The following is a 13,096-nucleotide window of genomic DNA, read 5'->3' as shown; positions in this document are numbered from 1 at the left end:
GTGAAATCACACGTCAGAGAGACAACGACTGGGTGCCTCTGCCACACAAAAGACACCAGGTTCCGGGTCCATTGCCAATCGCTCCATCCATTGCTGTCCAACCCCCACTCAAGGACCTGCTCCTCCCCCTCCCCAACAAGACGTCCCTGCACAAGTGGTGACAAGATCAAGGGCAGAGCAACAGCAACAATCACCACAAGATGGCGCCACACCTGTCCTCACCTGCCAATGATAACCTCCAAGGTCAACGGTGTGAGGATCAATGTCATGGTCGACTCTGGCGCGACTCTGCAATTAGGACATGTGAAGTAAAAACAAAACCAAGCGGGCGTTCGACTTACAGGATGAGTTCCAGCAGAAATGTAGTGTTAGGTTTTCTGCACCATTGAGGTTCATTTGGGAATCTCCAGAGGGAAACGTTGATTTGAAACATTTGTTTTTGATGTCCCCACAGGGTGCGGTAAATCTTCTGGGAAGGATTTGAAGATAAAGTGTGGGACCGTCTTAACATCAACACCAACTGGGTTAACCGTTGTTTCATTCCACCTTTGGTTCCTTCTTACAGAATGGACCATACGAGGTGTTTTGTACCTCAATCGAGAGGTCTTTTATTTCGCTCAACACACGTCCACACTCTTGCTGCTTCACCTGCGTCACTTACAAAAGTGTCCCCCCGGGAACAACACACGGAACTTCATTCACACATACCAGTACCATACATTGTTACAACGGTTAGTCGTCACAATTTTGATGGGAGTCTAAACTGTCTTCAGTTTCAATGTACACCTCCGGTTTATGTGACTCCTGACAGACTGCACTGCGCTGCACATGTGACCTCTGGACCTGACAGACAGGATGGAACTGACTTTTACAAGGATCTCAATGACGCCATGTGTTTGACTGACCTCTTCTTTGATGAGCACCGGTGCACTGCAGCAATGCATGTTGACTCCTGAACAACTTCCTGTCTTCACCTCCCTGTATTCTGCACCTCATCTGTCCATTTCCAAGCCAAAGTCTGAATCTCTGAAGGCTTTGGGTCCTTTTGTTCAGATGTGTATGCAGGTGTCTGATGGGGAACCTGAGCGTGATGATCCTTCTATTTTCCTCTCTGCACAGTTGAAAGTGTGCCGTCTTCCTTTCACCTCTCAGGTGCACTGTCTCAGTGAAAACAAGCCTGGGTCACACTCTGACCCCACAGGGCAAGACTCGCTCCTTCACCAGCCTCTGCCATAGTTCATGTCTCCCTCTTGTGCTTGTGTGGACGAGGAGGAGCTTGTGCATGTGTTCTAACCTTTATCTTATTCACAGCACCACCCAACATTGGAATGATACCTCAGAGGCCGCCAATCGATACGGCAGGTGGCTGACGCTCTCCCACTGTCAGCCGACACTCCTCTGCACGACATCGGTCCTGGTGACTTCTTGCTGATCAGGAACTTCTGGTCCAAATCTTGGCGACATCAGCACTGGTTGGGGCCCGTCCAAGTCCTGCTCGTCACACATAGGCCGATCAAAGACCCAAGGGCCACTTGGGTGCACGCATCCCACTGCAAAGTCGTGTTCAACGCCAAATGAGTGTCAACTGAGGGACACTCCACCACCTCCTCTAAACAACGTCCCGCCGGACGACAACATTCCACCTGAGCTTCTCACGGATGCTCAAAGTTGTTGCTACATTCTGGTTTGTTATCTTCAATGTTGTTGTGTCCAGTCCAGTGATGAAAGTGTTTTTTTGCTGAGAATTCCTCAGTGAAAGTGTCAACTTCACACTGAACTTTTTTATTCTCACTCTCTTAGCAAAGATTATTCAATAAATATTCTTGAAGACAATTCTCTCTCCAAGATCTTTATTGTGGTCAGGAAAATCCACAACACTTGAGCATGTGACACAAGCTCCATTTGCCTGAGACATGTGACAACTGCGTGTCAGTCGGCTGCTCATCACTGAACTCACAGCTCTACATCACTTTTTAACTTCATTTTTTTCCCTGTTCTGGCAAAGTGTTTCATATAGAATAAATTACTTTTTTTCCACTTTCAGTGAGCAGAGCAAACCCACAATGTGAACTTCACTCATCACTTGTTCAGTAGCGGAATGTTGCCCAGTGGCCCTGCTCTGAGTCTCAGAATAATACATCTTAAAACTTTTGTGACTCAGATTGCATAACAGAAAATGACTGTTAGCATGTGTTGTTCTGAGCATTTGGCAGCAAAATGTTTTCATAACATACTGAGCCAAGATAACAAACATAGTTCCACAATGACTGTAGGAGCATATTCAACACACCCAAGGAAACAAAACTGCAGGCTACCTGAAAATGAGTCAAAAAAATAATCATAAATAAATCATAAGGTCTTGTTTTGGCTGCGCTCGAAATATCTACTCTGAGTCTCAGGATTTTTTCCCATCTGTTTAGTGTGAAGATGTTAAAAATGAATGAATAAAAACAGCTGACCTCTGAACTAAGGGTTTGTTTCATCTGCTAACATTTTGTTTAGCAATCATAGCAATGACTGACTTCATCCACCATGTTGAAATAGTTGCACATCCGGTGACTGAAACTCTGATTTTGACATAAAAACCTGTCCGACACAGAACTTGTGTGGCTATATTCAGATGCCCTCACAAGGCCGTGCGTGTCAGTCCCGGCGACTGAAGGAGGAGAGCCACATCAGGGCTTATAAACAGCAAATAGCCCATGCATCAACCTGCAGCGCTGAGGGCTGCCCTGGTCTGTCAGTGTGGGAGCAAAAGTCCACTTTCCCAACGTCACTATAGAACACCATGGGAGTGAGGATGGGATAATGGCAGATGGAGGGACGACAAAAAAACTCAACTCAAACTCAAAGTGAGCTTGTCGTGTCGACAACACAGGGATGTGTGATGCGTCTGTGCTCTGACTTCTACACACACACATCAGGAGGATTTTACAGTGTATTAGTGGAGACTGAACCAAACATTTGTTACTTGTTACTTGTATCAAACATTTCATAATGAACATGCTCCTTTCAATGATACGTTTCCTTGAACCGCAGCAAGAATTTAATCAGAATGTGAAGGTGCTTTTGTTGTTGTTTTGAAGCTGTGTTTCAAGTTGTGGGCGTCATTTGAAAGCAGATGCCAACAGGGAGTGTGGTATGAGCGCGTGACACAAGCTGCATTTGCCTGAGACATGTGACAATTGCACGACAGTCGGCTGCCCCGAGGCTCATCACTGAACTCACCTGTCAAACAGCTCTACATCACTTCATTTTATTTTTCCATTTTGCCTGTCCTGGCAAAGTGTTCAATATAAAATAAATGACTTTTATTCCCTATTCAATGCACAAATCACACCCACAGTTGTGAACTTCCCTCATCACTTGTTCAGTAGCGGAATGCTGCCATATTACCAGACGGACCGTTCGTCTTTTCATCGACTGCATGTCCAGGGAATGAGTATCTGGGCTCCTGGTCTGCTATTTGCTGCTCCAGTCTTCAGCAACAGAACTCGGCTGCTCGTCCAAAACAATAAACTCCATGAGCATTGGTGTCTCCTGCGGTTTGCTCCAGTTAGCATTTGTTTGTTTGCCTCTTGGTAGAGCTTGAGTTCGGTGCTGTGATTTGAGGCCAAGTGTCTTGTTTTAATGCTGCCTCTGAGTCCATGGGTGCACACGTTGTTACTGCAATTCACTTGTCATTTTCCTGGACGGAGAAGCCAAACCACCGCCATCGTGGCTGGCTGGCTCTCATGTCTGCAGCTGCAGGTCTACTCTGCAGGCTGGGCTGCAGCATCACAAGCAGCCAGAGATTCTGGAGAAATGCTGGCTTTGTTCTGTCAGTTTTACATTGTAGTAGAGTAATAACATTTCTCATCCAGTATAAATATAAAGAGCATCTTCTTAAAGTAAATGAATAAATCTTGAATAGAACGTCTTCTATTTGTCGTCATAAATGCCCACGTCGGCGCCGATCAATCGATGCAGCTCGATCCACAACATTTCCATTGCATCGAGTGAGTGACCTAAAGTCCATAATAGTCTTTGAGAAGAAATTGAGAAGAAATAAATAAATGATTCCTCTCACTTGTGGTTACATTACAGTTGTGTCTGTGTTTGATACAATATATAATACAACTATACAATACACAATTGTTTCAATCATTTGTTGCCCTTAAAAAAACAGACATGTTCACAGTATTTTTCTATGTTTTACTGTCTCTTTTTCCTCCACAGCATCTATTGCTTTTACACTAGTGAGACACATGGAGCAGTTCATCATTTTAATGACCATACCAGCCTATGTGACTGGCTCCGGACTCACTGTCTGTACCTGCACACGTTTTCTTTTCTTTTGTCTTGTTCATTTGTCTCGCTTGTTTTTGTTTTGTTTTGTTTGGACTTTGAATACCAAAGTTCCAAGGACAATGTTCTGTTGTTGTTAAATCACATCCATCCTGGTTGTAATGGCAGTTGTCAGGATGATGACACAGGAACCAATGTTGTATGTTATCAATAAAGGTGTTGTTTTTCCTAAATATGAAATGAAATTCATGTTCTTTTCCCAAACAGAAAAATGTTTATGTGTGAATCACGTTCAGTGAGGCATCACAATGAAGGAGTGAAAGTCGATGGCCCCAGACACCAATGGTGCCCTGGAAGAGTCCAAACAGCCTCATCCACCTGGAGCTGGAGGACCAGCTCTTGACCCATCCATATCTCACTCAACATTCCCCAGGTTGATGATGTCATTCTGCCAGTTGAGGGTGACTTCACTATGTTCCGACTATTTTGGTTGAAAAGGTCCACAGCTGTCATTTAAATGATTCTATGTGTTTCGGTTACTTCTCTTGTGTGATGATTTAGCTTCAACCCCAATGGGCTTGGTTCTCCGGATGTTATTCTGAGAAGTTTTACTTTTATATTTACTCGCATTTATCCACATGTTCATATTTACCTTTATATTTTACAAACATTTATTCTTATCATTTAATCACAAATATTATCATACATTTAATCTCATCATGAGTAGTGTTCATCATTTAACTGTAGCAATATTCTATTTAATTTATTATTTTATCCATTTGGAATAAAAAGGGGGAATTGTGATGGAAAAAGTATTCTCATTATATATTATATAAGTTATATATCAGAGCACAAGTCGCGTCGCACAAGACACATGGCAGCTAGGATGATAACAACAACAACAAACATGGAGGAATCCCTGAACAAAAGCAAACAAAAGCTTCTGTTTGTGTTTGTTTAGGGATGTTTTTCGCTACACATTGGCCAGGGTTTCCACTACTCTGAATGTACTTGAAATTCTTATAAAATTGAAATTCTTACCCAAATATTTTCAAGACATCAACGGAGCTTTAGTTTATATAAGGTGATATAAAAACTTGAATATAGCCACCATCGTGATCTATTGTGCTATTGTCAAACTGATGCAGAATAAACAACATTTTGTTGCTTAAATGTATGTATGGCTCCATCTGTCATGACTCCGCTTCCTGGATTAGTGTCCTGGTTTTGCTTTTTTCCCCTCTGTTCCTTTGGCACACGGCTGGAGCCGATTAACCTGATGACTTGACTTCAAAAACACCTGGGCTCCAGCAACATGTGCCAGACCGTTATATTATATTCCCATGGTTTGTTCCCAGTGTTGTTCATGTTCCCGGTGATGTGTCCACTCGCTACTGTCCTTTTTGGACTTCTCGTTTCCCTTGGTAACTAGCTGGTTCTTGTGTCTCTCCCTCTCTGTTCAGCTTCTTGTTTTGTGTGCTAGCTAGCTCATTTAACTCCCGGTTCTCATTGTTTCGGCCTCTCATGCTAGCTAGCTGGTTCTCGTGTCTCTCCCTGTGTTCGGCTTGCTCGCGGTTTGCTAGCTAGTTCATTTAACTCTTGTGTCTCTCTCCGTGTTTTCGGTCTCTTGCTCTGTCTGTTACCTTGATTTACTTTGTCTTATACTTTGGTGCCTGAAGTTAGTTTTGTTTTCGTCCTGTTTTTTTCCGTGTGCTCCCTGTTTTCTTTCGTAGTTTATTCTTGGTTTCATTTGTGAATTAAGTTGTTTTCTCCCGGTTCGGTGACGCTTTCAGTTGTTTTCTTGTTTGTTTAATTATTAAATATTATTTAATTCCCTCCTGCCTCCTGTGCCTATAACCACTCGCACTTGGGTCCTACACCACGTCCCCTATACGTGGCTTTAGCTCCCTCGTCCCTTCGTATCGTGACAAACTGTAAATATGGACCCAGCAGTGGTGAAAGGCTGGCAGGAGGAACTAGACGCTCAGGCCACCAGTATAGGCAATATGGAGAGGATGACACTGTCTATTTTTGAGCTGTTGGACTCCATGTCTGAGGCGGTTGCACGGCTTTCCTCCCGCCCTGCTCTGTCCGGTTCTCCACTTGCTTCCTCTGCTCTTCCTCAGATGTTAGAGCAAACTTTTTCTGTTCCCGTCCTGGCCCCAGAACCTGAGCTTCACGTCCGTGATTTTTTTTTTTTTGAAGATTTTTATATTTTTCCGGCGCCTTCCAAAGACTCCTGTGCGGCTCCCAGGCCGCCACCTCCCGAAACCTCCGCCGCGGCTCCCAGGCCGCCGTCTCCCGAACCCTCCTGCGCGGCTCCCAGGCCGCCGTCTCCCGAACCCTCCTGCGCGGCTCCCAGGCCGCCGTCTCCCGAACCCTCCTGCGCGGCTCCCAGGCCGCCGTCTCCCGAACCCTCCTGCGCGGCTCCCAGGCCGCCGTCTCCTCCCGACGACTCCGGCGGGGCTCCCAAGCCGCCGCCTCCCGACGGCTCCGGCGGGGCTCCCAAGCCGCCGCCTCCCGACGGCTCCGGCGGGGCTCCCAAGCCGCCGCCGTGTCCTCCCGACGGCTCCGGCGGGGCTCCCAAGCCGCCGCCGTGTCCTCCCGACGGCTCCGGCGGGGCTCCCAAGCCGCCGCCGTGTCCTCCCGACGGCTCCGGCGGGGCTCCCAAGCCGCCGCCGTGTCCTCCCGACGTCTCCGGCGGGGCTCCCAAGCCGCCGCCGCGGCCTCCCGAACATCCCAGCAGCCGCGGCTTCCCAATAACCACAGCGCGGCTTCCCACCCACCGCCTCCCCAGGACCCCAGTGTGTCTTCCGGCTCGCTGCAGCCCGGCTCTTCCAGTCGCTCCAATGGGCCTCCTCCTCCCCTCGTCTACGACGACCGTCCTTCCATGACTGGTAGAACACCAAGAGGTGTTCTTTAAGGGGGGGGTACTGTCATGACTCCGCTTCCTGGATTAGTGTCCTGATTTTGCTTTTTGTCCCCCTCTGTTCCTTTGGCACATGGCTGGAGCCGATTAACCTGATGACTTGACTTCAAAAACACCTGGGCTCCAGCAACGTGTGCCAGACCGTTATATTATATTCCCATGGTTTGTTCCCAGTGTTCTTCGTTTTCCATGTTCCCGGTGATGTGTCCACTCGCTCCTGTGCTTTTATTTTAATTGAATGTGTACTTTTGATGCTCATATAAAAGGCAGCAGTTGACCAGAGAAACAGATGCTACTGGACTGGCCAACAGGAACATTTGGCTTCAAGGTACAAGGTTTGGTACATAGATGCAGGTCAGGTGAGAAACTTCTGTTTGTCTTTCTGACATGAACTTGTGTCATTGTTTCACAGACTGGACAGGATGAAGGGCCTGTGTTTTTGGCTGCTGTTCCTTGTGCCTTCATCAGCATCTTCACTGTGGGATTTACCAGTTCCATACACTCTTCATAGAGGCCTAGGTAAACCATCATAATCTTCTGCTTCAATAACCAATATAACGCTTTGATACATGATCTGTATTTTTTAACAAGACCTGAATGTGAAGGGAATCGTCCTGAGAGCACTGGATCAGTTCAGGCTGAAGTCATGCATTGACTTCACTGTCCGAGAGACGCAGGACTATTTCATTCACGTCCAACACCAAGACCGACAGTAAGTTCCTCTTCACTGTGTCAGTATCTGCTGGGAAAAGTCTCTTTATGAAATTATGGAAAAAACAAACATTCAACATGTATAAATAAAACAATTTTAATGTGTTAAAAATGTAAAAAAAAACATATTAGAAAAGGAATCCAGTCCACCAGACATATATTATAAAAAAATCAATTGATCCTTGGCAAGATCAAAAATTTGAAAAAAATAAAAATCCCAGAGGAAAAGTAAAAATGATGGAATTGATGCTGAAAAAGAGAAACCTAAAATTGAGAAATGAGGGATTGTCTCCTGGTCTTCCATGTTGTGAGCGTTATCTGCAGTGTTAGCCAGGTGGAGCGTCACCTGAACATAGAGTGAAGTGAGGAAGAGCCATGTTTATCCATACGTTCCCTTCTGCCTGAGTCGATGATACATGATGGCGCCTGAGCACCTTGTGAGTGTTGCAGTGTTGAAATGTAGCATTCAAACCTCTGACTGAGACGACATGTCGGAGTATAGACCAACAGGTTTGTGTAAGACGTGTGGAATGTTTCAATGACTGATATTCTTGATCAGTTTAAACCAGAGAGACGTTGCTAACATGCCACATCAGTGAGGAAGAAAAAAGAAGAACGGATGAAATTTAACTTAAAATTATTCATAAAAACGAATGAGTAACAGTAACAGTTACTTAAAAAGGGTACATGGTGAGTGAGAAAATAGCTCAAACCAAGATTGTGAAGGAAAGTATTGTACTGTATGTGAAATATCTATTTTTAAAATGCTTTATAGAAAAATGTATTCAAAAAAAGCGACTATTGTGAAATAGAATCTGAGACTCTGTATGAGGCTAAAACTGTACATTCAATTTTAGGGGTTTAGTTATTGTCATTACAAAGCTGAGATAAATATCCAGAAAAGAATCAAGGATGACGTCTTTTTAAAGTCAAACTTATTTGTTTCCTCCACAGGTGCTCCTCATCCGTAGGACAACAGAACTTGGAAAAAGGACACAATATCTCCCTCAATCTATACTGCAGTTTCATGAACACTGTCGAAGAACACTTCCTCCGCACTCTTGGCTTCTACCCCGAACACGTCCGACCTGACAGATGATTTTATCACCATTGTTTACGAAAACATCCAAAAAGGTTCAACTTTTCTCCTAAAGAAGAATGATTGTAAATTGATTTAAAGGGCAGAGAAGATAGACAGGGGTTTTCTGAGAAGCACTTGCTCTGCTCATGAAATATAAGGAAAAAAAAGCAAATGTGTAGTTCACAACGTATTTGCGCCTCAAAAGAGCTTGATGGTCCTTTAAGTGCCACTTTATATCCTGAATCCAAAGCATGCCAGCCTCCAGGCTTCTGGTCCCAGCACAGTTGATTCTCTACAGAAATGTAACCAAAGAAATAAGTGATGCTTCTTCATGGCCTGGTGAGTGACATGCATTTAAAATGTCTTTCAGGGAAGTCAGAGATGTTCAATATAGTGAATGACAGCAGCAGCCAAGGATTCCCGTACGACTACAGGTCTGTGACGCATTTTGGACCACGTCAGTTCAGCAAAGTATTCGCTCCCACAATCCGCACCAAAGACCCCAAGTACCAAGATGTGATCGGCCAAAGTGAGGAAATGAGTCCAGGAGATGCCAAGAAGCTCAACCTTCGCTACAAATGCAGTAAGTAGGAGGAATTACAACACGTTTAATACACAATGCAATTGAACAGTAGACTGGGGGAGAAGTTCTTGTGCTGATCTGAAACTGTTGGTGAAGTTAAACGATAACTGTCTGGCATGTGGGGCGTCAACAACCAATCCATCAAATCTATAAAAATCTATCATTCAAAGTGGTGAACGTTGGTTCAAGAGCAGAGTCGTCTGACACGTGGCGGCTTGTGCCGTCTCTATGACCCAGGTTTGGCTGATCTGATGAGGTTTACACTGCGATCCAGACTGTAGAACTCCTGCAGTGATGTCCGGCTGCTTGCTCACATGTGGAAGAGCTGATGAGCTTTGTGGACTGCAGCGCTCGATTTCTACATCCGTTTGAGCTGTTGTTCCCACACAGTCGTTTCCATCAAGCAAATATCACTGGAGCTCAGACTCTGGACTCTGTTCCAGTGAACTTCAGATGTAGACCGTGTGTGTGAGGGAGACGAAGGTGAATATATCAAACAACCATCCTTGTTTCTAGTCCTCAAACTATCTCACATGACATTGAAAGACTCTGTTAAATGACGGGAAATCTCAGTGTAATGTTTGTCAGCTCCAGGCCACAGCACAAATGGTGAGGCCCACTGCAGCTGATCAGTTGGAAGAGTGGCTCTGCTCACGGAAAGATGCACGACTCGATCCAATGGAACGAAATCTTAAATCAACACTGTAAACAAAAACCTGTTCTGATTTGTATCTTGGTGCTGCTCTTTTCAAAAGAAATGATATATTGTTCCTGAGAGCACCTCCTCGAGGGCCACTAAAACTTTTTTGGTCGACACCTTTGGGCCATGAGACGCTCAGTTTGAATACACTCGCCACCTATGGAGGCAGTAGTGAGTCACTGAATTGACCTGCCAGCTGCAAATCCCTGATAGTTACCAACTCTGGAGAAGTTCTTGAAAAGAAAAATGATAAAGAAAGTGATGCCACTCCCAACATAAAAAGAACGTCTTGTCTCTGGAGTTGATCGCTGCCACGCTACTGCCACCTGCTGTTCCACTAAGATCATTGCATAAGCTCAATGGACACAAGTGTTGGGAGGGTCATTTTTAAAATGTATTCCATGACAGATTACAGAATTCATCCCCACACAGTATTTCGTAATCTATTCCGTTGCATTAGTTAATGCCAGTGAAGTATTGAGAATTCTCTGGATTATTATATACTGTGATTCTTTTGAGAGCAGCCTGGGTTCTTCACTCGATCAGGAGTGGTGAACAAACCTTCTCTCGGCCTGGGTGACCAAGCCAGTGTGGCTGAAGATGCAGGGGCCAACAACAAGCGCTGGAATGTCACGAAACACCTGAGGTCTCACTGGTCTGAGGCTTGTTTGCCCATAAAAGAACCATGAATGTTTCAGCCACAGGGTTCAGAGAGCGAGAAAAAAGCAGCGGTGAATCTGGAAATCACGGTGTCCCATGAGTATCCAATCACGGGATGCGTACGAGTCATGTTCAACGAAGCCAGAAGGCCCTGCTGTCCCCAACTCATGATCTGATTGGCTGTGGCAACGATCCATCACCTGCAGGTGCCTGTTCACTCAGAGTGCACAGACGCCTGCACTGTTGATTCTCAAGGCCTCGACTGACTTCATACAAGCTGGCGACACAAGCTCGCTGAATTCTGATTGGACAAAAACTCTAACCTCGAAACACACTGAGATGAATTCCGACAAAAAAATGAAGGACATATTCAGTGGAGAATAGATATTACAGCAGAGAAGGCCTTGCTGGCCCTGACGCCCCGCCCTTCTTTGAGGATCCGTCAATCCAAGTGTTTTATCGTCAAACATCGAAACACAATGTAACATTCTGAAAACTGTGGCCAAACCTTTGATCTGCTTGACTTTGTTCCACGCACCACTGCAGACGACAGCGTTGCCTTTCAGCTGTATTGTGATTTTTCCGACGGAGCCATGTGTCACATGACTCACTGCTCAGGTGGGAGCACCAAATGGGAAAGGGTCACGCGTGCTGAAGGTGGGCCGAGCTCTGACCACACCAGTCTTCCCAGTGGCACAGCAGAGGAAGGTATGTTTCTAAACACAATGCTGACACATTTTCCTCCTGGTCTTTTCCAGCATCATTAACGTTGCTCTAAAGCAGGATTGTATTTTTCCCCGCAGGATTTACACCTGAACCTCCACAGGAAGGTGAGCGCCTTTTACTCTCCAAGTTTTCCAACATGACCGAGATGAAGTTCCATATTCGGACACTTGGCTGTGGCGCAGGTCACTTCATGCATGTAAGCACGGCGGCTGGTGAAGCAGGCGACTCTGCCTGGCTGGAGACCCCCAGAATGAAGCCCAAGAGACAGGGTCACCTTCAGTGTCTGCAGTTCTACTACTTCCACAATGGGAGCGCGGACGACCAGCTGAACATCTGGATCAGGGAGCTCAACAATGAAACCAATACAGCACGTCTCATGGGACAAGTCACTGGTGAGCAGCTGACCCTCTGGTTTTATCAGGTCCTGGTTCACAGTCTACATTGAGAATTCAGGGTGACCTTCACACAGGAATCCACCCCCTGAGCTGTTTTACATGATTCACCACTTCATATCCTGCTACTTTCACTTGGCATCAGTGAGAACTTCACTTTCCATTCTCTCATCCAAGGACCACCAACGTCCCACTGGAGGATCCACCATGTTTCCCTGGATGCTCAGAGTGAATTCCAGGTGGAGTTTGAAGTTCAAAAAGGAAATGGAAGCTCCTCTGGTGGCATCTCCATCGATGACATTAATCTGTCAGAAATACAATGTCCGGATGTGACCATGCAGATTGATGATTTTGAGCACGTCTTGACCACAAGTCCTAGAGGCACATTCGTGTTCAGCCCGCGGCACTACTCCAGTGGTGGCTACGCATATCGTTTAGCTGTACTAATGGTTGGAGGTACTTTTGGATTGCAAGTGCAACTGCTGTCTGGCCAGAATGATGATGAGCTGACGTGGCCATGTCTGAACAGACAAGTGACACTGCAAGTGGTGGATCAGACTCCCAACATCCAGCACCACATGTCGATGCAAAGAAGCCTCACCACTACAGGTGATTGTGAATTTAAGATCTTTGGAAGCCCGTTCCTGCCAGGAAATAGAAAAAAGGCTGTGCTTAGCAAGCGGAACCTTTTTTTCCCCTGGTGGACATGGGCTCTAGACAGTGTCTTTTTTTAATGAAAAGTGAAACCTATTTTGAATAAACAGATTCAGGTCATTGGGACAATCCTCGCAAGGTTGGGAGAAAAATTGAGACCAATGACACTGAGGAAGTCTTTGCCAACACCCCGGGAACAATCATGTTTCGACTTTTCTTCTGACATGAAGTCCCTCAACTTTCTTAAAGGAGAAAGTGCTGTTTTTGCAGTTGACTTCCGAGGTAAGGCAGCGTCACCGTCTGCTGAAAATGACATGAGAACCTTTGGACTCTGGATATCTAACCCAGCAAAACTGGTCTGTTCCTAGATATC

At 45.6% G+C, this 13,096-nt stretch overlaps 1 protein-coding gene across 1 annotated transcript; it reads left to right on the top strand.

The window, feature by feature from the left end:
* Window positions 1-8,415: 8,415 nt before the first annotated feature.
* On the top strand, window positions 8,416-12,946 carry LOC128768624 (meprin A subunit beta-like). The gene is made up of 7 exons (XM_053881619.1): window positions 8,416-8,437; window positions 9,379-9,591; window positions 11,498-11,659; window positions 11,755-11,781; window positions 11,860-12,069; window positions 12,247-12,678; window positions 12,834-12,946. The coding sequence occupies exons 1-7, from the start codon at window positions 8,416-8,418 to the stop codon at window positions 12,944-12,946; spliced, it is 1,179 nt and encodes a 392-aa protein (XP_053737594.1).
* The last annotated feature ends 150 nt before the right edge of the window (window positions 12,947-13,096 follow it).

The sequence above is a fragment of the Synchiropus splendidus genome, chromosome 12 (assembly GCF_027744825.2).
Source record: "Synchiropus splendidus isolate RoL2022-P1 chromosome 12, RoL_Sspl_1.0, whole genome shotgun sequence".
In the NCBI taxonomy this organism is placed as follows: Eukaryota; Metazoa; Chordata; class Actinopteri; order Syngnathiformes; family Callionymidae; genus Synchiropus; species Synchiropus splendidus.
This window is presented reverse-complemented; position numbering and strand designations above follow the sequence as displayed.